The sequence below is a fragment of the Hylobates moloch genome, unplaced genomic scaffold (assembly GCF_009828535.3).
Source record: "Hylobates moloch isolate HMO894 unplaced genomic scaffold, HMol_V3 SCAFFOLD_10, whole genome shotgun sequence".
NCBI classification, from domain to species: domain Eukaryota; kingdom Metazoa; phylum Chordata; class Mammalia; order Primates; family Hylobatidae; genus Hylobates; species Hylobates moloch.
In genome coordinates, this window is record NW_026652285.1 from 103,476,639 (window position 1) to 103,502,739 (window position 26,101).

Consider the following 26,101-nt stretch of genomic DNA (forward strand, 5'->3'; position numbering starts at 1 on the left):
TGATGTAGGGCGTAAACTTTACTCCAAGCCTGGCACAGGCATAGCAAGCGTTAGGTATAGGCCAGGGATAAATATGCATGTTTGTATTTATGGTAACTATCTTAAACTCTGAAAGACAGAAAACAAGTGTCTGCAATGTCCAAACTGCTCTAGGTACCAAAAGCTGCCAGAAAACTCCTGCTGTCAAGTAAGAGAGAGGTGGTATTATCAGATGCTTAGGGATTTGGGCTGAGCTTTGGGGCTGAATCCTTGCACCAGCTGTGGGTCCTGGCAAATCAATTCACTCCCAGCCTACCTCTCAGCAGTCGATATGTGGAACGAGGCCCAGGTGGAGCAAGGCTCCTAGGAGGTCTACTGGTCTAAGGGGACAGGGCCACCAAGGTCATCTTTGCTCTTCTCATCGGTCCGTCCGTGGGGCCTGGCACATTGCGGCTTCAAGAAGTATTGGTGAAGGCTGGGTGCGGTGGCCAACGCCTGTAATCCCAGCACTTTGGGAGGCCAAGGTGGGCAGATTGCTTGAGCTCATGAGTGCAAAACCAGTCTGAGCAACATGGTGAAACTCCATTTCTACAAAAAACAGAAAAATTAACTGGGCGTGGTGGCATGCGTCTATAGTCCCAGCTACTTGGGAGGCTGAGGTGGGAGGATCACTTAAGCCTGGGAGGTGGAGGTTGCAGTGAGCCAAGATCATGCCACTGCACTCCAGCCTGGGCAACAGATCGAGACCCTGTCTCAAAAAGAAAAAAAAAGTGTTGGTGAGTGAATGAGTGAAACTAATGTGTAAGTGAATGAGTGACAGATGAGGCCAAGCAGGCAGGGAACAGAGAAGCTATGGGACACGTGGCCAGGAGGACAGCTCACAGGCTCAGAGTCAGAGGGACTGACCTGCCTAAGTCCCAGCTCTGGCCCTGGCCAGCTGTGTGGCCTCACAAGTGATGTCACCACTCTGGGCCTGCGCTTGTTCCTCTAACATGGGAAGAGGGTGATTGGACTTGCCTTGTCAACCGGGAGTGTCTGTGGCCCCATCCTGCCCCTGATGTCTGGACGCTACTGTAGGTAGTTTGGGCTAGCCCAACAGATCCCGTGGGGATCCCTCCCAGCATGGTCCCAACCGCCCCACCTTGACTACTTGTTTCTTTTTTCTTTTTCTTTTTTTTTTTTTTTAATTGAGAAGGAGTTTCGCTCTTGTCACCCAGGCTGGAGTGCAATGATGCGATCTTGGCTCACTGCAACCTTTGCCTCCTGGGGTCAAGCCATTCTCCTGCCTCAGCCTCCTGAGTAGCTGAGATTACAGGTGCGTGCCACCAAGCCCTGCTAATTTTTGTATTTTTAGTACCTCCGCCTCCCGAGTTCAAGAAATTCTCGTGCCTCAGCCTCCCAAGTAGCTGGGATTACAGGCGTTAGCCACCACACCCAGCTAATTTTGTATTTTTAGTAGAGACCAGGATTCACCATGTTGGTCAGGCTGGTCCTGAACTCCTGACCTCAGAAGATCCACCCGCCTCGGCCTCCCAAACTGCTGGGATTACAGGCGTGAGCCACTGTGCCCAGCCTTGACTACTTGTTCCTATCCTGCTTTAGGGCACAGGAATATATGTAGAAGGACGGCCACCTAGAGTAGTTTTTGAATAGTTACACAATGGAAACAATGAAATGTCCGATATCAGGGGATTGGTTACATAAATTCTGGTCCATCCATGTGACAAAATGCCAGGCAGCCTTTGAAAAATAATAGAGTGTCATGGAAACATGGCCAGATTTATTCTGTTAAGTGAAAAGGATAGGTTGCTTTTCAGAAAAGTGTATAATGTCTTCACATTTAAAATGCATATTTTGGGGCCAGGCGCAGCGGCTTACATCTGTAATCCCAGCACTTTAGGAGGCCAAGGCAGCAGACCACTTGAAGTCAGGAGTTCAAGACCAGCCTGGCCAACATGGTTGAAATGCCGTCTCTACCAAAAAATACAAAAGTAAGCTGGGCGTGGTGGCATGCACCTGTAGTCCCAGCTACTCGGGAGGCTGAGGCATGAGAATCACTTGAACCTGGGAGACAGAGAGTGCAGTGAGCCAAGATCATGCCACTACATTTCAGCCTGGGTGACAGAGTGAGACCTTGTCTCAAAAAATAATAATAATAATTTAAAAATGCGTATTTTTGTGTATGTTGCATATATATGATATATGGAGATATAGCTTATTTAGTATATATTATTTTCTAGTTAATAAAGTAATGCTTGGTTCATGCAAAATATTTCAGTAATTGGAAATGAGACAAGTGAGAAGCCCTTTATATCCTGATCACCCTCATGTTAACACTGGGTGGTAGGATGAAACCTATATCAACTGCGTGTGTTGAATCTATTGCAGTAAGTATGTAACACTTTGACAGTAAGAAAAAATAAGGCTATTGGTAAAATTATACTGTCTTATAAATTGGCTAATTATTTTGTGGTTGTGTGTCCTGTATCCCCAACTAGACTGCGAGATCAATGAGAGGACGAGATCAATAAAAGCATTGAATGAATGGATGAATGAATGAATGAACAAATTCTCAGTCTCTTGGGAAGTGGGATTGTGTGGCCCATAGTGGGTGCTTACAAGGGTTTGTGCGGGCAAGGCACAGTGGCTCATGCCTGTAATCCCAACACTTTGGGAGGAGGAGGCAGGAGGATCACTTGAGCCCAGGAGTTCGAGACTAGCTTGGGCAATCTAGTAAGACCTCATCTCTAAAAAAATAAAATAAAAATAAAGACTTGTGGGTTGAGGCAACCAGAAGTGTCTGTGGTCCCATCCTGCCTCCCTGTATCTGGGTGCTATAGTAGGTGGTTCAGGTTAGCCCACCAAGCTCGCTTGCTCTTGCTTCTCAGCTACCTGAGAATGTGAACAGAGTCACCCCACCATACAAAGGAGAGGAGCAGGTCTCAGGGTCCTGGAGGAAGCCACCAAAACCATCACAGACAGAAAGAGTCCTTCATACAATCTTCTTGTCAGCCCTCAAAGGGGAAAATGGGCTTGGAATGGTGAAAGGACTTGCCTGAGGTCACTCTCTGGAGGTGGCTGAGCCAGGGTTTGAACCTGGGGCCATCCTACCCCAGACTTTATGTCTTAACTACTCCTGGGCAGGACCCAAATCAGACCCCATGGCCCCGACAGTGTGAGGCCCAGTGTGGCTCTCAGAACCTGCCAGCAGCTCTAGCCAGACGAAATGCTGACACAGCCTCTGGGTATTAATAGCCCCTGTCTGGGCCGGGCTCCTGTGCCCCTCCTGAGGCCACCCAGGGAGAATGGTGTGAGTGCTTGGTGGAGAGATGAGCAGATCAGTTCCCTGTGGTCCAGGGATCTGAGTCCAGTGGCCCTCATGCCACCCCCCATAGGGACCACTTAGGAGCCAGACCCCTTCTCTTTCAGCTTCCTGGCTGGAGGCCTTCACCCACTCAGCCTCAGCTTCCAAGTCTGTAAATGGGGATACCATAGCTGCATTACAGGACTGTCATTAGACGTTGTCAATAAGCTGAACACATAGAGAGCTCAGCACACAGAGAGCTTGTACACGCTCAATATCCGTGCCTGGCGTGCACACTTCCATGTGCGCCAGTTTCCAGCCGTCTAGTGTCCGGGATGAAGCAGCACATGTCATCATTGCTGCACCCAAGATGGCAGGACGTCTCGCAGCCACGACATCCCCTCTATGGCAGCACAGTCTGAGTGGAGCACGCTGGAGAGGAAGAGGGGGGAATGAGGCAGGTCTAGCCTGCTCCAGCCCAGCCGGACCCCACCAGGGCGTCTGCAGGGGACCCCAGACTGAGGGCTCCTGGACTCTGGCCTCATCCCTACCAGGGATGGGGTGGAGGCCAGACCACAGGGTTGGGCCCTTCTGAAGAGGGCACTCAAAAGGAAGAGAGGGCTGTACCTCGTTTGTCAAATGAAATCAATTACTAACCCACAGGGCTGAAACAGATTCTTAACTCACTCTGCAGCAGGGACCCAGCTCAGCATTTCACAAACACTGTCTCACCCAGACTCACGAGAGCCCTAAGAGGTGGACACTGTCATTCCCGTACGACAGGTGGAAACACCAAGGCCCAGGGAGGCCAAGTGACTTGCTCAAGGTCTCCCAGCCGGTTGATGGCGGGGCAGAGCCTCATGTGGCTGACTCCAGAGCCTGGGTGCCCATCCCCCATGGCCAGGGAACACCCACTCCCTCCCGGGGCAGCTTCCTGTTCTTGGGAAGCTCTAGGTGGGCCTGAGGCACCGTGGGCTGGCTCCACGGTTGGAAGAGAAGTTGCAGCCCCCCGCCTTCATCTGGGCGAGCAGACAGGCCTTGGCCACCCAGAATCAGGAGACGGAGGAGCTCACTTCTGACTCTCTGATCAGCTTAAATTGGCAGCTTCTCCCATCGAGCCCAGGCCCAGTCAGCCCTAAAAGGGCTGTGGAGACTTTGGGTTCCCACAGGTGGCCCAGGTGGGAGCAGGGATACCTACCTCACATCCTGAATCCTCAGCTGGGCCCTCTGGGTCTGCGTTCTGGGTTTGCAGCCACACGGGCCTCCTGGACCTCCTGCAAGGCAGGCTCTCCCCGAATGGAGCTTCCCCTTTGTTCTTCCTTCCTGGGGGGAGCCGTCCATGACTCTCAGACCAGACCCACAGCCCCCAGAGCCGCGCTTCTAGGATCCTGCCACACATTTGCACACTTGTGACCACTTACACGTGTCCTTCTTTCCATCCCCACTGAGCTGTGAGCTTTTTGCAGTGTGCCCGGCACTGACACAGTGCCAGGCGCTCGGAAACTATTTACGGGTTGCCTGAAGCTGCTGTCACACTCCTGTCCTTTGCAAAGTTCCGGGTAGTGGAGGCAACCTCCAAGAGGTGATCCATTACCAACCGACTCATTATCCCTCCCTCTGATGGAAATCAGAGCTCACGGATTGTCATTTGATTGGACTGTGATGCGCTGAAGCTGAATTCAAGACTGATTTTAAAAAAGACCTGCCAGCTTAATGAATGCTGTCACAGAGGGAGGAGCTGGACCTGGCCACAGGGACCCAAGATGATGCTGTCAGTGACATCGTTCACTCCATCTGGTGCCCAAAGAGGCCTCGGCCCGAGCAACACCGTCCAGTTTACAGGACCAGGTCCAAGCTGCCAGGCCGCGGGGGCAGGCAGGCCTGGCTTGCAGGGGTCTGGACGGCTCAGAGGGAAGCTGGTAAAAGCAGGGTAAGCCCAGGTCCCACCTCTGCCCCTTCAGAGGCCAAGGCCACTGCAGAGTCCAGAGCAGCCAGAGGACTACATTTCCCAGAGTCCCCCAAGCCCAGGGATGAGCCATTGGCCGATTTAAATAGCCCAGGCCCGAGGCAGCCAGGCCGCAGCTGTGGACTCCTCGCCTCCCGGAGGCTCTGCTGGTGCAGGCCCCGCATTGGAGGGCTCGATTGGCTGCCCGGCTGGCACTGACGTCCCCTTGGAGCCGGGTGGCAGCGGAGATAAACAGCCATGTGCAACTCTCCACCCTATATTTAACAGCTGCAGCGGAGAAGGCAGGGAGGCAGCCACGGTGGCGGCTCTGGGGGCAGCTCTTGTCTTCAGGGAGAAGGCTCTTGGAGCCGAGCTGGCATCGGCCTTCTCGGGGTGAGCGAGGTCACCATGCCAGCTTCCCAGAGCCGGGCCCGTGCCCGGGACCGCAACAACGTCCTCAACCGGGCTGAGTTCCTGTCCCTGAACCAGCCCCCCAAGGGGGGCCCGGAGCCCCGCAGCTCGGGCAGAAAGGCCTCGGGCCCATCGGCACAGCCCCCACCTGCTGGTGACGGGGCCCGAGAGCGACGCCAGTCACAGCAGCTGCCAGAGGAGGACTGCATGCAGCTGAACCCCTCCTTCAAGGGCATCGCCTTCAACTCCCTGCTGGCCATCGATATCTGTATGTCCAAGCGGCTGGGGGTGTGCGCTGGCCGGGCGGCGTCCTGGGCCAGTGCCCGCTCCATGGTCAAGCTCATCGGCATCACGGGCCACGGCATCCCCTGGATCGGAGGCACCATCCTCTGCCTGGTGAAGAGCAGCACACTGGCCGGCCAGGAGGTGCTCATGAATCTGCTCCTGGGTGAGTGTGCCTGCCACCCACCACTCACTGTCAGGTCCCTTGGGAGGGAGCCCGGCCTGCCCAGGCCCGCCCTGGCCAGGACCTGCACAGCCCTCAGAAACCGGCTGGGATGGTCTAATGAGGTTAGGCAGGAAGGGTGCCCCAGAAACAGGCAGGCTCCGGCGTGGGGGAGCGACAGCCAGGGATGCACAGACGAAGCTCTCCTGCCACATGCCAAATGAAGGCAGAGGCCAGTGCGGCCCTGTGAGAAGGGCCTGCTCAGCAAAAGGCACCGCGGCCCAGAGGCAGCTTGAAGGGAGGCTGGGCCAGAGGTGGTGGCCTCAAGGGAGACAGTCAGGGCTCTGGTGGGCGTCCTGGAATGTGGTGTCACTGTTGACTCCTGCCCCACAGCTGAGATCCTCGCTCCTTGACAGCTCCCAGCCAGGCAGTGCCCGTGAGCTGCCCCATGAGCACCTCCCGCCTTGGTTCAGGAACCCAGAAAGCTGCCCAGGCTTCTCCTGCAGGGCCTGGGGACCCAGGGAGTTCCCCTGGGACTGCCACCCACTCACAGCCCCCTGGAGTTCTTCCCTGCTCCTTCCCAGGGGGGAGTCACTGGAGAAGGGGTCGGGGGGCCGGTTGTTGGCTTGTTTGTTTGCAAAGTCTTTGCCTCCAACGTCTTGCAGATTAGCACCGCTCTGTGCCAGGTGCCACGTGCGGCCCATGTGGAGGCAAGCCTTTCTCTCCACCCAGAGGTGATGCCCAGCCCCTGTCCAGCCCACCGTTCGGGCACCACCAGGTCCCCAAGGTGCCCCAGGAACCTTCCACCCTCCACGCCAGGCCCGCATCGATTTCCTTGTCTTTCCCAATGTGGCCATCATTTGGGGGACATGTGAGGTGGAGGGCTCAGGCAAAGCAAACATTAACAAGGGGTCTCGGTTCCAAAAGGGCATTGGGTTGGACCACGGAGAACACGGGTTCCAGAGGAAGTTACAATAAAAACATGTATCTCCCTGCTCTAGTCTCAGTCTGGAGGCTCTATGCTCTGTGGGTGGGACTTGGGGAGGCAGAAACCATCGGATACTTCATGCAGGAGATGGCTGGGTCTGCCACCTTCGAGGTTTTCTTGTTTTTTTTTTGTTTTGTTTTGTTTTGTTTTTTAGACAGAGTCTCACTCTGTCTCCCAGGCTGTAAGGCTGAAGTGCAGTGGCGCGATCTTGGCTCACTACAACCTTCAGCTCACTACAACCTCTGCCTCCTGGGTTCAAGCAATTCTCCTACCTCAGCCTCCCAAGTAGCTGGGATTACAGGTGCCCGCCACCACACCCAGCTAATTGTATTTTTAGTAGAGATGGGGTTTCACCATGTTGGCCAGGCTAGTCTCAAACTCCTGACCTTAGGTGATCCACCCACCTTGGCCTCCCAAAGTGCTGGGATTACAGGCTTGAGCCACCGTGCCTGGCTGGTTTTCTTGTTCTTATTACCAAATTATTTACATTACAATAACTTATGATTTGCTCCTGAATAAACAGCCTCACGAGGTTGGTGCCATTATCATGCCCATTTTACAGATTAGGAAACTGAGGTTCCTATAAATAAAGCAACCTGGCCCAGCCTCAGGGCTTAAGATTTGCACTGGCTCCAGCTGACACACAAACATCTGCTCTTCCAGGTGCTGGGCCATGGGCGTGGGAGGGAGGGACAGAGCAGAGTGGCCGAGGCACTAGGCCAGGCACTTCCAGGGGCAGAACCTGCTCCCATTATCCACAGTTTCACACAGGGCCACGTGGCTCAAGAAGACTGTTGGGATTTAGAGAGGTAGGTTGCCTGCTGTCAGAAGTTGGGGTGGGAAGGCATACGCTCGAGTCTGTCTCTCAACCCTGCTCCCTTGACCCCATCGCTTCCTTCCCTCCTTCTTTCCCCATGTGACAAGGGAGGTGATGAAGTTGTCATTGGTTGAGTGCTTACCGTGTTCCAGGGCTTTGCATAAGCCATATCATTACTTCTGATCTTCACCATAACCCATGGAGCTTGGTGCTGTTATTATTCCCGATTTAAAGAGGGGGTAACTGAGGCACGGGGTGACGATGGCGCTAAGGTCGTGCAGCTAGTCAGTGATGGAGCCAGGAGCAGAACTGGGAGCAACTCTAGCTTTCCTTTGCATTTTCAGAGGAGAGGGAGAGGGAACCAGCTCAGACTGTGTGAAGCTTCCAGCAGGGGGAGGATCAGAGAAGAAAGGAGGTGCATCGCAACTTACCCACAGTCAGTGGATGCTCTAGTAAGGGGATGAGCTCCCCGTGGTAGGAGGTATGCAAGCAAGCTGCCTCTCATCACCAAGCAAAACAGCTCTGCTTTGATTTGTTTTTTTTTTACAGGAATGTTTGCTTTTAAGAACATTTCCCCTGCCCCAAACATTGAAAAATTTACAACCTACTTGTTAAGATAAGGCTTCAGGCTCATTCCAGCAGCCAGCTGCCATGGGCACAAAGCTGTTTGCCCCACAGGATAAAGATGAAGATTTGAGATGCCTTCCTCCTTGAACAGAAGTGATAGACATTTTAAAAAATCTTTAAAAACATCATTTATTGAGCTTTATTATGTACCAAAGACAATGTCATGAACGGCCTGTATTTTATGATGTAAAAAAGCTGTTGATGACCTTTCAAGGTAAATATTAATATGCCCATTTTACAGATAAGTAAACTGAGGCTCAGAAAGCTCAAACAACTTGCCCACCACACAGCTATAAGTGGTAGGTTCAGGAAGTAAATCCAAGGCCCCGTGACTGCAATCCCCCCCACTCCTTGCTGCTCACTGTGGGGCTGCAGGTCGGGCATATCACCCGTGTTCACTGCACTCCTGGAGCGTGTGTGCTTTGTGGAGGGGAATGGTCTGGGAGGAGGTTGACTGTCTTCATATCCAGGTATTGAGACCACGGGGCCTGGCACAAGTCAGGCACTCAGCACAGGCCACAGAGCAGGCCGGGTGGGTCTGGGGACCCCGAGGTCATTCCGTGGGGATGCCAGCCCAGCCCTCGGCTTGGTGGGAGAAAACAGCAGCAAATGACCAAGGCAGGCTCTAATCCCACAGCTCTGGTCTGACCTGCCAGGAAGGAAGGTCCCACGGTCTCCTGCCCCGGGGAAAGTAGACCACCCGCTGAGCGCATGCTGCAGGTTCCATCTGTCCTTTTGTCTTTGGAGGGCACCCTTCAACCCTGGAGCACAGGCTCTGGGGTCAGACTGGCTGTTGTCCAGGTCCATGCTCTGACCCTTACTTGCTGTACGCACCTGATCAAGTCAGTTCCTGTCTCTGAGCCTCAGTTTCCCTATCTGGGGGCTGAGAGGGAGGTGGCAGGGGTGTGAAGGGAGCTGGCAAAGCATTTGGCATGGTGGGTGCCATGCCACACAGTGACATCACTGCAGTACTGAAGGGGGAGGGAGCCCTGCCTAGCCCTGCCCACCCGCTCTGGCCCCATGGCACTGAGCCAACCCCCAGGGGCAGTCTCTGGGCTGGGAGCAAGACCTCTGAGCTTGAGATTGGGACCTGGGTTCCGCTTGGCTCTGATGAGGCAGACTTGGGAGCTTGGGAAACGGGAGCTGCAGCTACGAGGCCTAGGAAGGGTCCCGCCGGGCCCGGGGAAGTTCTCTGCATGCTCCCTGCTTGGCAAGCAGTCCCATGCCCTCCCTGCTTGCCCCTCCCCTAGCGCACACTGTCAAGACTCTAAAAAGCTCAGAGCCAGAAGGGGTCTTAGCAGCAGGCAAAAGTTTGGGCTCCACAGGCAGCTGGACCTGGGTGCAAATCCCAGCCCTGCTGTGGGAACTCAGGCAAGTGACTTTGCCTCTCTGAGCCTCAGTTTGTTCATCTGTCAGATGGGTTGTTGGGAAAACTCCCTGATGAATCACACATGAAGTGCTTGGCACTTACTGATGTTGGTTAACGCTTAAGTAGCAATGATTATCATCATCATTATCACCGTCATCGTTGTCAGAAGTCCAGGACCAGCCTCCTGCCAGGTACCTTCCAAGCTCTAGATGCCTTGAGACCACCTGTCCCCTTCCTTCTCCCTCCCGAGCAGCACCCAGCTTGATGATCTGAAGGGAGCCAGGTGACAGGTGACAGGCGACCAGGCCCATCCCAGTTCACTAAGCCCATCCTTGTTTCCTCATGGGCCTGTCCTGTGGTGGGAAATGCCTCTGGTCTTGTTCCTTGATCTATGTCCTTTATGAAAGTATCCTTTTGTTTGTTTGTTTGTTTGTTTTTGAGACAGAGTCTCTCTCTGTTGCCCAGGCTGGAGTGCAGTGATAAGATCTTGGCTCACTGCAACCTCCGCCTCCTGGGTTCAAGCAATTCTCCAACATGGTTTCGCTATGTTGGCCAGGCTGGTCTCAAACTCTTGACCTCAGCTGATCCACCCACCTCGGCCTCCCAAAGTGCTGGGATTATAGGTGTGAGGTGATGCACCCACCTTGGCCTCCCAAAGTGCTGGGATTACAGGCTTGAGCCACTGCTCTGGCCTATAAAAGTATCTTTTTTTTTTCTTTGAGACGGAATCTCGCTCTGTCCCCAGGCTGGAGTGCAGTGGCGGTATCTTGGCTCACTGGCATGAACTCGGGAGGCGGAGCTTGCAGTGAGCTGAGATCTCGCCACTGCACTCCAGCCTGGGGACAGAGTGAGACTCCGTCTAAAAAAAAAAGTATTTTTATTGAGATTTTCCTGAATATGAAAATTACTTTTTTTTTGAGACGGAGTCTCGCTGTGTCACCCAGGCTGGAGTGCAGTGCTGTGATCTCGGCCCACAACAACCTCTGCCTCCCTGGTTCAAGTGATTCTCCTGCCTCAGCCTCCCAAGTAGCTGGGATTACAAGTGCCCACCACCATGCCTGGCTAATTTTTGTATTTTTAGTAGAGATGGGGTTTCACCATGTTGGCCAGGCTGGTCTTGAACTGTTGACCTCATGATCAGCAGTTCAATCCCAAAGTGCTGGGATTACAGGAGTGAGTCACCATGCCTGGCTATGAAAACTACATTTTTATGTCATTTTTTTTGTGATAAGCTATACATCACATATAATTGATCACTGTAATCATTTGAAGTGTACAGTTCAGTGGCATCCATTCACACTGTTGTGCAGCCATCACCACCATCCATCTCCAGAACTCTTTTCATCTTTCATCTTAAAAAACAGAAGCTCTGGCCGGGCACAGTGGCTCACGCCTGTAATCCCAGCACTTTGGGAGGCCGAGGCGGGCGGATCACAAGGTCAGGGGATTGAGACCATCCTGGCTAATACAGTGAAACCCCGTCTCTACTAAAAATACAAAAAAATTAGCCGGGTGAGGTGGCGGGCGCCTGTAGTCCCAGCTACTCGGGAGGCTGAGGCAGGAGAATGGCATGAACCCCGGGGGGCGGAGCCTGTAGTGAGCCAAGATCACGCCATTGCACTCCAGCCTGGGCGACAGTGAGACTCTGTATCCAAAAAAAAAAAAACAGAAGCTCTGTCCCCATTAAGCACTGACTCCCCACTCCCCTTCCCCCAGCCCCTGGCAACCTGCATTCTACACTCTGTCTCTGGGGATTTGACTGTTCTAGGGACCGCATGTAAGTGGAATCGTACTGTATTTGTCTTTTGTGACTGGCTGATTTCATTGAGCACGATATCCTCGAGGTCCATCCATGCTGTAGCGGGCGCCAGCATTTCCTCCCTCTCTAAGGCTGAATAATGCCCAGTTCCAGGATGGACCACATTTCGTGTATTCGTTCGTCCACCCGTGGACACTTCGGTTGCTTCCACCTTTTAGCTGTTCTGAGTAACGCTGCCGTGCGCACAGGTGTATATGTATCTTCTTGAGCCCCTGCTTTCAGTTATTTTGGTTGTATACTCAGAATGGAGTTGCTGGATCACAGGGTAATTTTATGTTGACTTGTTTGAGGACCAGTCCTACTATTGCCCACAGCGGCTGCGTGATTTTACATTCCCCCAGCAATGCCCAAGGGCTCTGATATGTCCACGTCTTCGCCAACCCTCATTATCTGGTTTTTCGATCAGGGCCATCCTAATGGGTGTGAAGTGGTATCTCTTGTGGTTTTGGGTATTTTTTATTTGTTTTTGTTTTTTGTTTTGTTTTGGGGTTTTTTGTTTGTTTTTTTGAGACAGAGTCTCGCCCTGTCACCAGGTTGGAGTAAAGTGGTGCGATCTTGGTTCACTGCAACCTCCGCCTCCCAGGTTCAAGCAATTCTCCTGCCTCTGCCTCCCAAGTAGCTGGGACTACAGGCGCCTGCCACCATGCCTGGCTAATTTTTCATAGAGATGAGCTTTCACCCTGTTGGCCAGGCTGGTCTCAATCTCTTGACCTCAAGTGATCCTCCTGTCTTGGCCTCCCAAAGTGCTGGGATTACATGCGAGAGCCACAGTGCCCAGCCTACACATTCTTGTAGTAAGAAAAAATGCAATGATTACAAGGCTAGATCAAGAAGAAAGTGAGCCTCTCCCTTAAACCCTCTCCCAGGAAGAGCCTCTGCCGCAACGTGGGTCATGTGCCCCTGGGTTTTTCCCTGTGCGTTTGCTAACGTGTAATGTGTTTCTCAGGTTGTGTTTAGCCCGGTTTGGTCTCCCTCTCACAGCTGTGGCCCTCCCACTTGGAATCCTGGTCTGGACCCTCCATGTCCCTCGCGCCAGCATGAGGGGTTCAGATGCTCCAGATAATCTGTTCTGGCAGCTCTCCCATCCCCTGCCCTCCGGTTCTTGCTCTCAGGGACAATTTAGGTGACAGCCTCTCCACGAGGCTTCTCTAGCCTGTTTCTAACTGAGGGATATTTAGGCTGATCCCAAATCTCCACTCAGATACCCTCCTGTGGGAAACCGCACATGCTACCTCCTCAGAAGTAGAGGGGCTCCCTCCCCAGCCTGCTTTCTCAGCATCTCAGTGGGCCTCAGTGCAACAGTCAGCCCCTCAGGGGGGGCCTTTGGCCACCCCCAGGCCAGGTCAGGGCGCCTTAATACACTGCCCTGGCAGCTGTCCACACAGTGGATGCAAGAGAAATGCAATAGTTTGTGGTGCCAGTAGGCAGGGTCTGGATCAGCACTGCCCACCAGCACAGCTAGTGATTTCATGTCCCTGGGACCTGCTCCTAGCAGGGCCTGGCACTCAGCAGAGTGAGTAACCAGCGCCATCAGTCTTTCTATTGATGATCCTGAGTGCTTTGCACACCGCTGGTCTTCAAAGATAGGGAGAGCTGGCTTTAGCAGGTGGAGTCTTTTTTTTTTTTTTTTTTCTAAGAGAGTCTCGCTCTGTCACCCAGGCTGGAGGGCAGTGGCACGACCTCAGCTCACTGCAACCCCTGCCTCCCAGGTTCAAGTGATTCTCCCGCCTCAGCCTCCTGAGTAGCTGGGATTACAGGTTCCTGCCACCACGCCTGGATAATTTTTGTATTTTTAGTAGAGACGGGGTTTCACCATGTTGGCCAGACTGGTCTCGAACTCCTGAGCTCAAGCTATCCACCTGCCACCACCGCCCAAAGTGCTGGGATTACAGGCGTGAGCCACTGTGCCTAACCTGTAAAAATAACTTTTTAAAAATGTGCACAAATAATGCGTGCTTGTGGCAAGAAAGATTTTAAAGTGCAGAATCACAAAAAGACAGTAAAAATCACCCCTAATCCTCTTGCCCAGCAAGAAGCATTGTTAGCATTTAGAGCAGTACCTTCTAGATTTTTTTCTCTGCATATAAGCACATTTGCTTACATACATATCTTATTTTATGAAGATGGCATCCTACTGGAAATCCTATTTTATAAGTGGCCTTTTCCACTTAACATACCCCATGGCTGTCCGATATAGTGAGGCTATAAATATACACGGGCCTTATCATCTGCAGTGGCCACAGCACGCTCTGGTGTCTAGATTAGGCCACGGTTTGTCCCGTCTGTCTCTTGAAGGGCGCTGGGTCGTTTCACGTTTTTCGGTGTTATAAACAATGCTGCAGTGAACATCCCCAGCCATGAATCATGGCCCACATCCCTAACGATTTCCCAAGGAGGTATTCCTGCAAAGGGAAGAGCTGAGTCCAAGGGAGACACACGGAGGAGAGTTCTGATTCCGAAGCCAAATGCCCTTCAGGAAGTTCAGACCGATTTACACACCCCCTGGGCAGTATATGGCTGGCTCCCAACCTTCCAGAAGCCAGAATCGGGGATGAGAAGCAGGATTGACTTCCCAGCCCAGGAGCACTGGGACCCCTCCTCCCAACCCAGCCGGAGAGAGACATCTGCCCACAAACCCAGCCCTTCACAGCCTGCAGGGCATCCCGGAAGCCCCGTCCTTGCTCCTTGCTTTAGAAGAGCTGAGCCCACAGCCTCCACCTCCCACACCTACCCTACTAGCCCCAACTCCCCAGAGACCCTGCCCTGCTCTGAACTGGTCCCACAGAGTGTGTCTTCAGGGGGAAAGCAGCCCAGAGCCACAAAGGGCCACACTAGGTCACCCCAGCTGCCCCTCTTCCCGCAGTGCACATAGCTGCTGGCAGACAAGTGATGTTCTGATTTTCAGAGGCCTCAGGAGGAGATGATTCCAAATCTTCCAGGACGGCAGCAGCTCTTTTCCAAGAAAGCCCTGGCTCCTGCCTGGCCTCTGGGAGCCTCTAGCATTCTGGTTCCCTGGCCACCACCAACCCCGAGGGACCTGGGCTAGGGGAGAAGGGTGGGCCTCGAGGTGGGTTCTTGTTGCCCTCTGAGGGCCGGGAAGCCTCTAGGACAGCAGGGCCCCGGGGACAGCTGTGCTTCCTGCAGGGGGGGTTCAGACATTCAGGCCCCAACCCTGTGAAAAGAGCTGAGAGTGGAGCTGGTTGGGACGGAAGAGTGTGAGGGGTGGTGGAGCCAAGCCCTGGTGTCCTCTGACATGGTCCCGGGAGTCCATTACTGAGTGTCTGCTGCACACAAGCACACAAGAGCAGGCCCCTTGTCATCCCAGCGTTTCCATGGCAGGGAGCTCTGGGGGATAGACACACCGAGGTTGTGCTGTCCACAAGTGGCCAACCTTGAAGCCGGTCTCTTTCTGGAGCCTGAGTGCACAGCCACCGCCCTGGGTGATCCTAGCAAGTGGAGGCCAGTGGGGGCTGAGTGACGTCCCTGAAATGTGCGCATAGCAGGTCCAGGGCAGTGCAGCTCCCACCAGCTCCCCGGCTCTTGCCCCTGAGCCTCCTGCTGGGTGGACCTTTCCCCTCACAGGGGTCTCCTTGCCCTCCTTGAGTCAAGAAGGGAATGTAGGTCGGTCGACTGGACAGGGCCATGTGGGCGGAATCAGCCTTGAGTGATGGCGCCATTTGCTTCTATTTCTGGGTACCAGATGATGCGCTCACAGTGTCAGAATCACACTCACACCGAGGCCTGGCTGCACTGGAGGAGGGAGAGAGGCCCTGCAGGGGCAGCAGGAGAGGGCAGGGTGGGGTGGGAGGCCCAGGGGAGGCTACGGCTCTGTTGGAGAGCTGCCCTGTGGTCTGAGGGTGGCAGGCAGGCCACTGCCTCTTCCATTCACAACCCTCCTGGTCAGATGGCTGCAGCATGGTGAGGGCGAAAAGCCATGCACCCCGTCACACCTGTGATAGAGTAACACTCTGTGTCACTATGTGCTTACTGCCCACCATCCCGCTTGGCCATAGGGGACACTGCCAGCCTGGTTCACAGTGCCAGGCCTGACACATGCCTGAAATACCCAAGAACCGGCGGTGCCCAAGAAAGGGTGGAAAAGTGAGTGAACCAGGCACAGGCTGGGTGGGTCAACCCAGCTGGACAGCCAGGCTGGGCCCTATGGTCCCCACAGGGCCCAGGGCAGAAAAGGGGCAGAGCCTCCCCCTCATTATGGCCTAAAGAGAGGGAACCAGCCCAAAATAGCCACAGCTTCCCAAAGGCCCAGCTGTGGGGCGTCTTAGTCCATTTTGTGCTGCTGTAACAGAATACCACACACTGATTTATAAAGAATAGAAGTGTATTTGGCTCATGGTTCGGGAGGCTGGGAAGTCCAAGGCTGAGGGGCTGCATCTGGTGAGGGCCTCCTGGCTCCCTGTTGCCTTCTGCATCACGTGCAAGGGAGCACATGCCTGAGAGGGTGGGAGGTGACCACACTCACCCTTTTGTCAGGAACCACCCCCCGATACCTGCATTAATCCATTCATGAGGGGAGAGCCCTCATGGCCTATTGCCTTTTTATTTTATTTTATTTTATTTTATTTTATTTTATTTTATTTTTGAGATACAGTTTAACTCTTGTTGCCCAGGCTGGAGTATAATGGCACGATCTCAGCTCACTGCAACCTCTGCCTCCTGGGTTCAAGCGATTCTCCTGCCTCAGCCTCCTGAGTAGCTGGGATTCCAGGCACCTGCCACCACACCTGGCTAATTTTATACTTTTAGTAGAGACAGGGTTTCTCCATGTTGGTCAGGCTGATCTCAAACTCCCAACCTCAGGTGATCCTCCCACCTTGGCCTCCCAAAGTGCTGGGATTACAGGCATGAGCCACGATGCCCGGCCTCACCTTTTTTTTTTTTTTTTTTTTTTTTTTTTTGAGACAGAGTCTGGCTCTGTCACCCAGGCTGGAATGCAGTGGCAAGATCTCGACTCACTGGAACCTCCACCTCCTGGTTCAAGCGATTCTCCTGCCTCAGCCTCCCAAGTAGCTGGGATTACAGGCACCTGCCACCACACCCAGCTAATTTTAAAAATATTTTTAGTAGAAATGGGTTTCACCATTTTGCCAGTCTGGTCTCAAACTCCTGACCTCAAGTGATCCATGCGCCTTGGCCTCCCAAAGTGCTAGGATTACAGGTGTGAGCCACCACAGCCACTCTGATCACCTCTTAAAGGTTCCACCTCTCAAAACTGTTGCATTGGGGATTCGGTTTCCAACACATGAACTTCAGGGGACTCATTCAAGCCGTAGATGGAGTTTCCAGATCGTGAGACATGGGCACCCACAGAGGCCTATCTGTCAGCCAGGGGAGCTCCAGATGACCCCCACAACATACCAGCTTCAGCCACATCCGTTTCAGACACTGAGTCTGTATGCTTTCATTGGGAAAAACAATGTTTTGCTGCTAGAAATTTGAAAGGAGCCAGGCACAGTGGCTCACACCTGTAATCTCAGCACTTTAGGAGGCTGAGGCGGGAGGATCACTTGAGCTCAGGAGTTCAAGACCAGCTTGGGCAAAAAACTGAGACACTGTCTCTACAAAAAGTCAAAAAATTAGCCAGTTGTGGCCTGTGCCTGTGGTCCCAGCTACATGGGAGGCTGAGGCAGGAGGATCATTTAAGCGCAAAAGTTCAAGGCTGCAATGAACCATGTTTGTACCATGTTTGTACCACTGCACTCCAGCCTGGGCAACAGAGGGAGACACTGTCTCAAAAAAGAAAAAAAAAAAAAAAAAAGGGAAGGTGTGGGTCTAGCTTAGTTCTTGGCCTATGGATCCCTGACAGCCCATGCAGAGAGCTGGGGCATGTGGGGAGGTCGAGGCACCCAGCCCTCCTTGCCTTTGGCCACCCCATCAGAGTGAGGTACTGGGTCCAGTGTACCCCCCCGGGTGACTTAGTAAAGTCACCCTTTCCTCCCCCCTTTTTCCTTGACCACAGCAGCTGTCCATTAGGGCTCCTGTGCTCGAAAGGCAGATTTTATTTATTTATTTATTTATTTATTTTGAGACAGAGTCCCGCTCTGTCACCCAGGTTGGAATGCAGTGGTGCCATCTCAGCTCACTGCAACCTCCATCTCCCAGATTCAAGCAATTGTCCTGCCTCAGCCTCCCGAGTAGCTGGGACTACAGGTGCCCGCCACCACATCCGGCTAATTTTTGTTTTTTTAGTAGAGATGGGTTTTCTCCATGTTGGCCAGACTGGTCTCGAACTCCTGACCTCAGGTGATCCACCCACCGCGGCCTCCCAGAATGCTAGGATTACAGGCGTGAGCCACTGCACTGGCCTCCAAAGGCAGATTTTGAACCCATCAGCTGCTGAGCCCTGGTTTCCAACCTAAAGACCTGGTCACCAGTAGAACAGATGGCCCATGCCTTCCAGTGGCTGGTGTCATAGTTCAGCCTACCATGGAGCCCAGTCCTGGTCTGCATGAACCACCCCCTACCCTAGATTCTGGCAGCTCTTTGGGCACCTAGACCCTGGCACCAGCCACCACCACCAGGGAAGCCCTGGCCTTGCCTGGCCTGGCCTCTCTTACTTGCCTTGAGGTGGTAGAGGTCTTGGAACCTGGGCCCTGGTGGGACCTTAGGAAAAAAAGCCTTCGCTGATGCTCCTGCACGGTGCCCCAGCCTCCAGGACCAGAGCCTCCCACGGCTTCCCGGGCCAGGCAGGGCCAGGACTTACAGGCAGTGTAATGGCAGCAGTATGCTGTCAACCGCCACACTCCTCCCCAATTCATTGGCTCATTTCCTCCTGGGACCACCCTTGCTATGGGTGAGTAGACCAAGGCCCTGAGAGGGGAAGGAACTTGTTCTTTTTTTTTGAGACGGAGTCTCGCCCTGTCGCCCAGGCTGGAGTGCAGTAGCGCAATCTTAGCTCACTGCAACCTCTGCCTCCCAAGTTCAAGTGCTTCTCCTGCCTCAGCCTCCCAAGTAGCTGGGACTACAGGCGCCCGCCACCATGCCCAGCTAATTTTTTTGTATTTTTACTAGAGACGGGGTTTCACCATGTTGGCCAGGATGGTCTCGAACTCCTGACCTCACGCAATCCGTCCACCTCGGCCTCCCAAAGTGCTGGGATTATAGGCGTGAGCCACTGCGCCCAGCCAGAACTTGTTCTTAATTAGCAGTGTTGACCCCTAGGCCAGAAGCACCAGGACCCCTCCTCACAGCCCCAGCCAGCGAGACTTGAACCCCACCTGTGACTCCAGAGCCTTCAGATTGAACCCCCTCCCCATGAACTGCCTTCCCTCCCGAGGTGGAGAGAGCCTGTCACAAGGCCATTTTTGGGGAAGTGGAGGGGGCTTGCAGATGACAGGGGCTCCAGCTGGGCTGGAAAGGACCAGCTGGCCCTCTAAGCTGGCTTCCTTAGCTGCTCCATGGGGCTGAGGCATGCCAAGGTCAGCACAGCTACCTCCCTCTCCCACCTGCCCTGGGGACCTGGCAGTCCCCAGTCCCTCTCTCCTGCTGGAACTGTGACCTCCCACAGGCTTCAGATGGCACCAAACCCGGGTATGGTCAGCACACGAGCTGGCCAGCCATACGCCTCCCCAGCCGCCTCCTGGGAAGACCCAGCCCAGGGGAACAGCTGCCGTGAAATTGGCAGGCAAGGGTAGAGTAAGGTTTTCTCGAGGGCTTCAGGCCCCGCCCTCCTTGGGCCAGCCAGCTCCTCTGTGCACCTGCTCAGCCCCCTCCTGTGCTGGCCAGGCACTTCCAGGGTGCGAGGCTCTCAGCCAGCCCTGTGGCTAATGAGAGGGGCCAGGAGAGGCCACGGTTCAAACCCCAAACAGAGAGACCAGACTACAAGCAGCAACCCTGAAGTGGGCAGGAAAAGGGGAAGCCCTGAAGTTCTAGTCCTCCAGGGAGGACTGCGTGATCTGGAACAGTCTAACTGCCTGGCATGGACAGTTAGGTGCACCACAGTGCCTCACACCCTGCAGCAAGGGGATTCGGGGTATATGGTGGTGCAAGACTTTCAAAAGCAGGCAGCAGAACAACATATGTTAACCACGTTACAAGCTTTATTAAATCTATGCTCCAAAGGCCAGGTGCAGTGGCTCACGCCTGTAATCCCAGCACTTTGGGAGGCCGAGGTGGGCGGATCACCTGAGGTTGGGAGTTCAAGACCAGCCTGACCAACATGGAGAAACTCCATCTCTACTAAAAATAGAAAAATTAGCCGGGCGTGGTAGCACACACTTGTAATCCCAGCTACTCAGGAGGCTGAGGCAGGAGAATTGCTTGAACCTGGGAAGCGGAGGTTGTGGTGAGCCGAGATCACACCACTGCACTCCAACCTGGGCAACGAGAGCGAAACTCTGTCTTAAAAAAAAAAAAAAAAAAGATATGTGCTGTAGATAGATGGAAGGGTCTGGAATAATGGCTACCTCTGAGGGTCAGGATTACAGGTGATTTAAACTCTAACTTTTGTTTTCTGTTTTGTAAATGTTCTGCAGTGAATAGCATCTTCTGTGTCTTTTTTTTTTTTTTAATTTTTTTTCCATTTCTGCCCAGAGCTGACCATTCTGATAAACACTGAAAAGTTTTCTAGGAAAGCTCCCAGCATCCAGCTGCACTGAATTGTCATTGAGTCATAACCCCCCACCTTTATCCAGCCCTCCTGGTGGGCCAGGCGTTTTGGAGAACCAACTCAATTGTTTGCTGAGACTTTCCTGCTTTAGCACTGAATGTCTTGTGTCCTAGGAAACCCCTCTGTCCCAGCGAAACCTTGTCACCGTGCAGTCAGCCTGCAGGCATGGTGCCGGGCCCCCTCTGGGAGGTGGGTGTCCCTGAGCTTCATCTCACAGGTGAGGAAAGTTAGGTGGTTTGCCTAAGGTCACAAAGCTGGGAGGCTCCAGGGCTGGAATTCACAGCCGGGTCTCTGGCTGTGATGTCTGTGAGCTTTGCCACCACACTACACTGTGGGTGTTGTCTTCACTGTCCCGGAAGCAGGGCTTGCAGGGGCTGTGACCTCATTGGGGTCCCCAAGTTCACCTGAGGTGGGGAAGCACAGGGGGCAGGGGGCACGGGCTCCCTGCTGATTCTGCACCTGCCCTGGGGGTGCTGTCTGGCCTGCCAATGCCACCCCCACCCCCAGGTCAGAGGGTGTGAGCTCCAAGGGCCTTTCTAAGGGTGGGGAGGGTTGACCCGGAACCCCCATATTGGCTGTCTGGGTGCCACTCCGATCAGCTGGCTGAAACTGGGGTCCTGGCATGGTGCCTTCCTCTCACAGCACAGAAAGGCAGAGCAGCCCCCCAAGGCCATGCAGCAGGGTGTGGCAGAGACACGATGGAGATCCAGGTCTCCCCTGTATTTGCAAAATAGGGAAAGAAAGGCCAGGTGCAGTGGCTCACGCCTGGAATCCCAGCACTTTTTGGGAGGCGGAGGTGGGCAGATCCTTTGAGGTCAGGAGTTCGAGACCAGCCTGGCCAACATGGTGAAACCCCGTCTCTACTAAAAATACAAAAAATAGCCGGGCGTGTTGGCAGGTACCTGTTGTCCTGGCTACTCGGGAGGCTGAGGCAGGAGAATCACTTGAACCCGGGAGGCGGAGATTGCAGTGAGCCAAGATCATGCTGCAACACTCCAGCCTGGGTGACAGAGTGAGACTCTGTCTCAAAAAAATAAAGAAAAAGAAAAGGAAGGAAAGAGCCCACCTCGCTGGTTATGAGCCTCAGGCCAGTAACTCAACTAGGTTTGGAGACTGTGGCTCTGTTTCTAGCCCTGGGGGAAAAAAACCTATGAACAAACAGGCACGGCCCCTGCCTCCGCGAAGTGATGACTTCATGCCACAGACAGCGAACCCTCACCTCCCAGCAGATGCCTCAGTGACTGCGGGGGAAAAGCCACCAAACAGAGGGCCAGGTGTTGAGACTGAACCATTCAGGGCCTGAGCTGTCTGGAAGGCTGGGGCAGGTCCCTGAGGTGGTGGGTTGGGAAAGAGTGGAACATTCGAGAAAGCAAGAGCATCAGGTATGAGTGCTCTGAGCTCCAGGGGTTCATCTTGTCCTCTGTAAAGTGGGGATGACACAGTGCAGTTTCTGGGGAAAACAGTGGGGTTCCTCAAAGAGTCACACACAGAGTTACTGTCATTACCAACCAGCGACTCCACTCCTAGGGATCTACCAAAAGAACTGAAAACAGGCACTCAGCAAACACTTGCACACACGTGCATAGCAGCGTGAGTCACAGCAGCCGAAAGGCTCAAACAACTCCATAGCCATCAATAGATGAATGGATAAACAAATTGTGGCCGGGCACGGTGGTTCACGCCTGGAATCCCAGCACTTTGGGAGGCTGAGGTAGGAAGATAGCTTGAAGCCAGGAGTTTGAGACCATCTTGGGCGGCAAAGTGGGATGCCTATTTGTAAAAAAAAAAAAAAAATTTTTAAATTAGCTGGGCATGGTGGCACACTTGTAGTCTCTGTGGCTCAGGAGACTGAGGGAGGAGGATCTCTTGAGCCCAGGAATTCAAAGTTACAGTGAGTTCTGATTGCACCACTACACTCCAGCCTGGGCAACAGAAAGAGACACCATCTCTGTCTGTCTGTCTCTCTCTCTTTTTAAGACAGGGTCTCACTCTGTCACCTTAGCCTCCCGCGTAGCTGGGATGAGAGCATGCACCACCACACTCAGCTAATTTTTGTATTTTTTTGTAGAGATGGGGTTTTACCGTGTTGCCCATGCTGGTCTCAAACTCCTAGGCTTAAGCAATCCTCCCACCTCAGCCTCCTGAGTAGCTGGAACTACAGGCGTGTGCCATCACACATGTCTAATTTCTGTATTTTTTGTACAGACAGAGTTTTGCCATGTTGCCCAGGCTAGTCTCGGACTCCTGGGCTCAAGCAATATGCTCACCTCAGCCTCCCAAAGTGCTGGGATTATAAGTGCGATCCACCGTGCCCCACCAGAGACGTCCATCTCTTAAAAAAAAAGGCCGGGTGCGGTGGCTCACGCCTGTAATCCCAGCACTTTGGGAGGCCAAGACGAGCAGATCGCAAGGTCAGGAGATTGAGACCATCCTGGCTAATACGATGAAACCCCGTCTCTACTAAAAATACAAAAAATTAGCCAGGCGTAGTGGCAGGCGCCTGTAGTCCCAGCTACTCGGGAGGCTGAGGCAGGAGAATGGTGTGAACCCAGGAGGCAGAGCTTGCAGTGAGCAGAGATGGCACCACTGCACTCCAGCCTGAATGACTGAGCGAGACTCTCTCAGAATAAAACAAACAAAAAAGAGGCCGGGCATGGTGGCTCATGTCTGTAATACCAGCACTTTGGGAGGCCAAGGCAAGCGGATCACCTGAGGTCAGGAGTTTGAGACCAGCCTGGCCAACATGGCAAAACCCCGTCTCTACTAAAAATACAAAAATTAGCCAGGCAAGGCAGCGTGTGCCTGTAATCCCAGCTACTCAGGAGGCTGAGGCACGAAAATCACATGAACCCGGGAGGTGGAGCTTGCAGTGAGCCGAGATCATGCCACTACACTCCAGCCTCGGCAACAGAACGAGACTCCATCTCAAAAAAAAAAGAAAGAGAAGATGAACAAATAGTGGTCCATCCATACAATGGAATATTATTCGGCCATGAAAAGGAATGAAGTGCTGCCACATGCTGCCACATGGGTGGAGGCTGGAAACAGTATGCTAAGGAAAGAAAGGCAGACACAAAAGGCCACGTACTGTCTGATTCCATTTACATGAAGTGTCTAGAGGAGGTAAATCCACTGTGACAGAAAGCAGATTGGTGGTGTCCAGGGGCTGGAGAGAAGGGGATGGGGAGTGGCTGCTTTGTGGGTACGGGGTGTTCTTTTGGGATGATGAAATGTTTTGAAATTAGAGACAGGAGGTGGCTGCCGACATCGTGATGTGCTAAATGCCGCTGGACCGTGCACTCTAAAATGGTTCACTGGACAAGATGTAAATTTTGCTTCAATTTTTGAAAAACAGGAATGGGGCTGGGCACAGTGGCTCATGCCTGTAATGGGTGAACACTTTGGGAGGCCGAGGCGGGCAGGTCACCTGAGGCCAGGAGTTGGAAACCAGCCTGGCCAACATGGCGAAACCCCATCTCTACCAAAAATACAAAAAATTAGCCAAGCATGGTAGTGTGCACCTGTAATCCCAGCTACTCGGGAGGCTGAAGTATGAGAATTCCTTGAATCCAGGAGGTGGAGGTTGCAGTGAGCCAAGATCGGGCCACTGCACTACAGCCTGGGCAATAGAGCAAGACCCTGTATCAAAAAAAAAAAAAAAAGGAAAAGGGGCCGGGCATGGTGGCTCGTACCTGTAATCCCAGCACAATGGGAGGCCGAGGTGGGTGGATCACCTGCGGTCAGGAGTTTGAGACCAGTCTGTCCGACATGGCAAAACCCCATCTCTACTGAAAGTACAAAAATTAGCTGGACGTGGTGGTGGGTGCCTGTAATCCCAGCTACTCAGGAGGCCGAGGCAGGAGAATCGCCTGAATCCGGGAGGCGGAGTTTCCAGTGAGCCGAGATCGCGCCTCTGCACTCCAGCCTGGGCGACAAAATGAGACTCTGTCTCAAAAAACAAACAAACAAACAAAAAAACAAATAAAATGCATATTATGTCAGGGCATGAGAAAAGCTGTACGAAAAAATTAAACAAGGTGAGGGGAGAGAGTGTGGTGGGGGCTTTTACAAACAGCGTGGTCAGAGAAGGCTTCTCCGCTAAAGGAAGTAGCTATGGGAAGGCAGGGCATGCCAGGCAGGGGAGACAGCAAGGGCAACAGCCTGAGGGGGGAACCGTGCCTGGAGGTCAGCGTGGCTGAGTGGCCTGAGTGAGGAGCAGGAAGGGGAGGTGAGCTGGGGGGACCGTGGGGGGCCCGGGCCTGGGCCTGGCTGGTGGCCCTGATGGCCCGGCGGCCTCTGTCTACCCCCAACAGCGCTGCTCCTGGACATCATGACGGTGGCCGGCGTGCAGAAGCTCATCAAGCGGCGCGGCCCGTACGAGATGAGCCCCAGCCTCCTGGACTACCTCACCATGGACATCTACGCCTTCCCGGCTGGGCACGCCAGCCGCGCCGCCATGGTGTCCAAGTTCTTCCTCAGCCACCTGGTGCTGGCAGTGCCCCTGCGCGTGCTGCTGGTGCTCTGGGCCCTCTGCGTGGGCCTGTCCCGCGTGATGATCGGCCGCCACCACGTCACGGACGTCCTCTCTGGCTTTGTCATCGGCTACCTCCAGTTCCGCCTGGTGGAGCTGGTCTGGATGCCCTCCAGCACCTGCCAGATGCTCATCTCCGCCTGGTGAAGCGCCCACCGGCCCACGCAAGGCTCTGGGGGCAGGGCTGGCCCTAGAGAAGGGGCAGGGGGTGTCGAGGTGGCGGGCGTGGGTGGAACAGAGAGGCCAGGAGTCGGAGCGGTCACCCCCACCTCATCTTCCCCTCCTGGCTGGAGGCCGGCCAACCCAGGCCACCCCTCCCGGAGACAAGCGTGTTTGGCAGTGCCAGGCCTCTTGCCCCTTTGCTTGGACTCCAAGTCTCCTCTCTAGGCAGCCAGGACACACCCATGGGGACAGCCCTATTTAGCTTCTGCTCTGGGAACAGCAAAAACCAGGATGGTGGGAGGGGCTGAGTCTTGTCCTTTCATCGTCATGACTGTTGAGTTCTTGGCTGTGCCCATCACGCCACAGCACGACGCCTGCCAAAATGCCCCCAACCTACTGCCTGATGCAGGTGCCATTGCCATTAATGGTCATCGACAGCTTAGGGCAGCAGTTTCCAACGGGTGCCCATGGGACACCAGCCTGCGAGATGCTTTTGGGGGAAAAGGGTTTTGTGCTTCAATAACTTTCGGAAGTGCTGCACACTCTGTCCCCAAGTTGGACATTCACAAAGGCCGTTATTGCCGTAAAGGCTCTGACAAGCCCTGTAGAAAAGCTTCTTGCTAAACCTTCTCTAACCCATGTTTTCTAAACTTATTTGACCACAGAACCCTTTTCTTGGGGAACAGCCATTAACCCCCAAGGAACCATTGGTTCCTCAAGCGCATTTTGGGAGCTGCTGCCAGAGGGCTAAAGGGCCTGGGGTGTGAGCTGACTCACCGCTGGGGAGGCCAGGTGCACGCGCCACAGCCCGAGGAAAGCTCTGGCCACCGCCCGTGGGCATCGATGAGGCTTTGGCCCCCAGGGGCCGGACTCCGTGTGACCTAATAGGTCGTTTCCAAGTCACCCGTTTTGGATGTGCATTTCATGTGACAATACAGATGATATGCAAATGGCCCTCTCCCGTGTGGCTTTTTCCTCGTGCAATTCAGTTGCTCCGGATGCATTCGCCTTATTAGCATGGAACGGGCAGAGGGTGGGGGGTAATTCTTCGGCCCTAGACAGTGCCATGATACCAGGG

The 26,101-nt window shown here is 53.9% G+C and overlaps 1 protein-coding gene across 3 annotated transcripts; it reads left to right on the top strand.

The window, feature by feature from the left end:
- The first annotated feature begins 5,360 nt into the window (after window positions 1-5,360).
- PLPP7 (phospholipid phosphatase 7 (inactive)) lies at window positions 5,361-26,084 on the top strand. 3 transcript variants are annotated; one of them, XM_032165448.2, is made up of 2 exons: window positions 5,361-6,087; window positions 24,644-26,084. In XM_032165448.2, the coding sequence occupies exons 1-2, from the start codon at window positions 5,637-5,639 to the stop codon at window positions 25,006-25,008; spliced, it is 816 nt and encodes a 271-aa protein (XP_032021339.1). In that variant the 5' UTR covers window positions 5,361-5,636; the 3' UTR covers window positions 25,009-26,084. The 3 variants fall into 3 exon arrangements, with proteins under 3 accessions (XP_032021339.1, XP_058301758.1, XP_058301757.1); XM_058445775.1 differs by lacking the exon at window positions 24,644-26,084 and adding an exon at window positions 8,439-8,896; XM_058445774.1 differs by lacking the exon at window positions 24,644-26,084 and adding an exon at window positions 6,750-7,096.
- Window positions 26,085-26,101: the final 17 nt, after the last annotated feature.

Coding starts and splice junctions, on each gene's coding strand:
- PLPP7 (XM_032165448.2), top strand. CDS start 5,637: ATGCCAGCTTCCCAGAGCCGGGCCCGTGCCCGGGACCGCAACAACGTC. Junction 6,088..24,643: donor GCTCATGAATCTGCTCCTGG/GTGAGTGTGCCT, acceptor TACCCCCAACAG/CGCTGCTCCTGGACATCATG.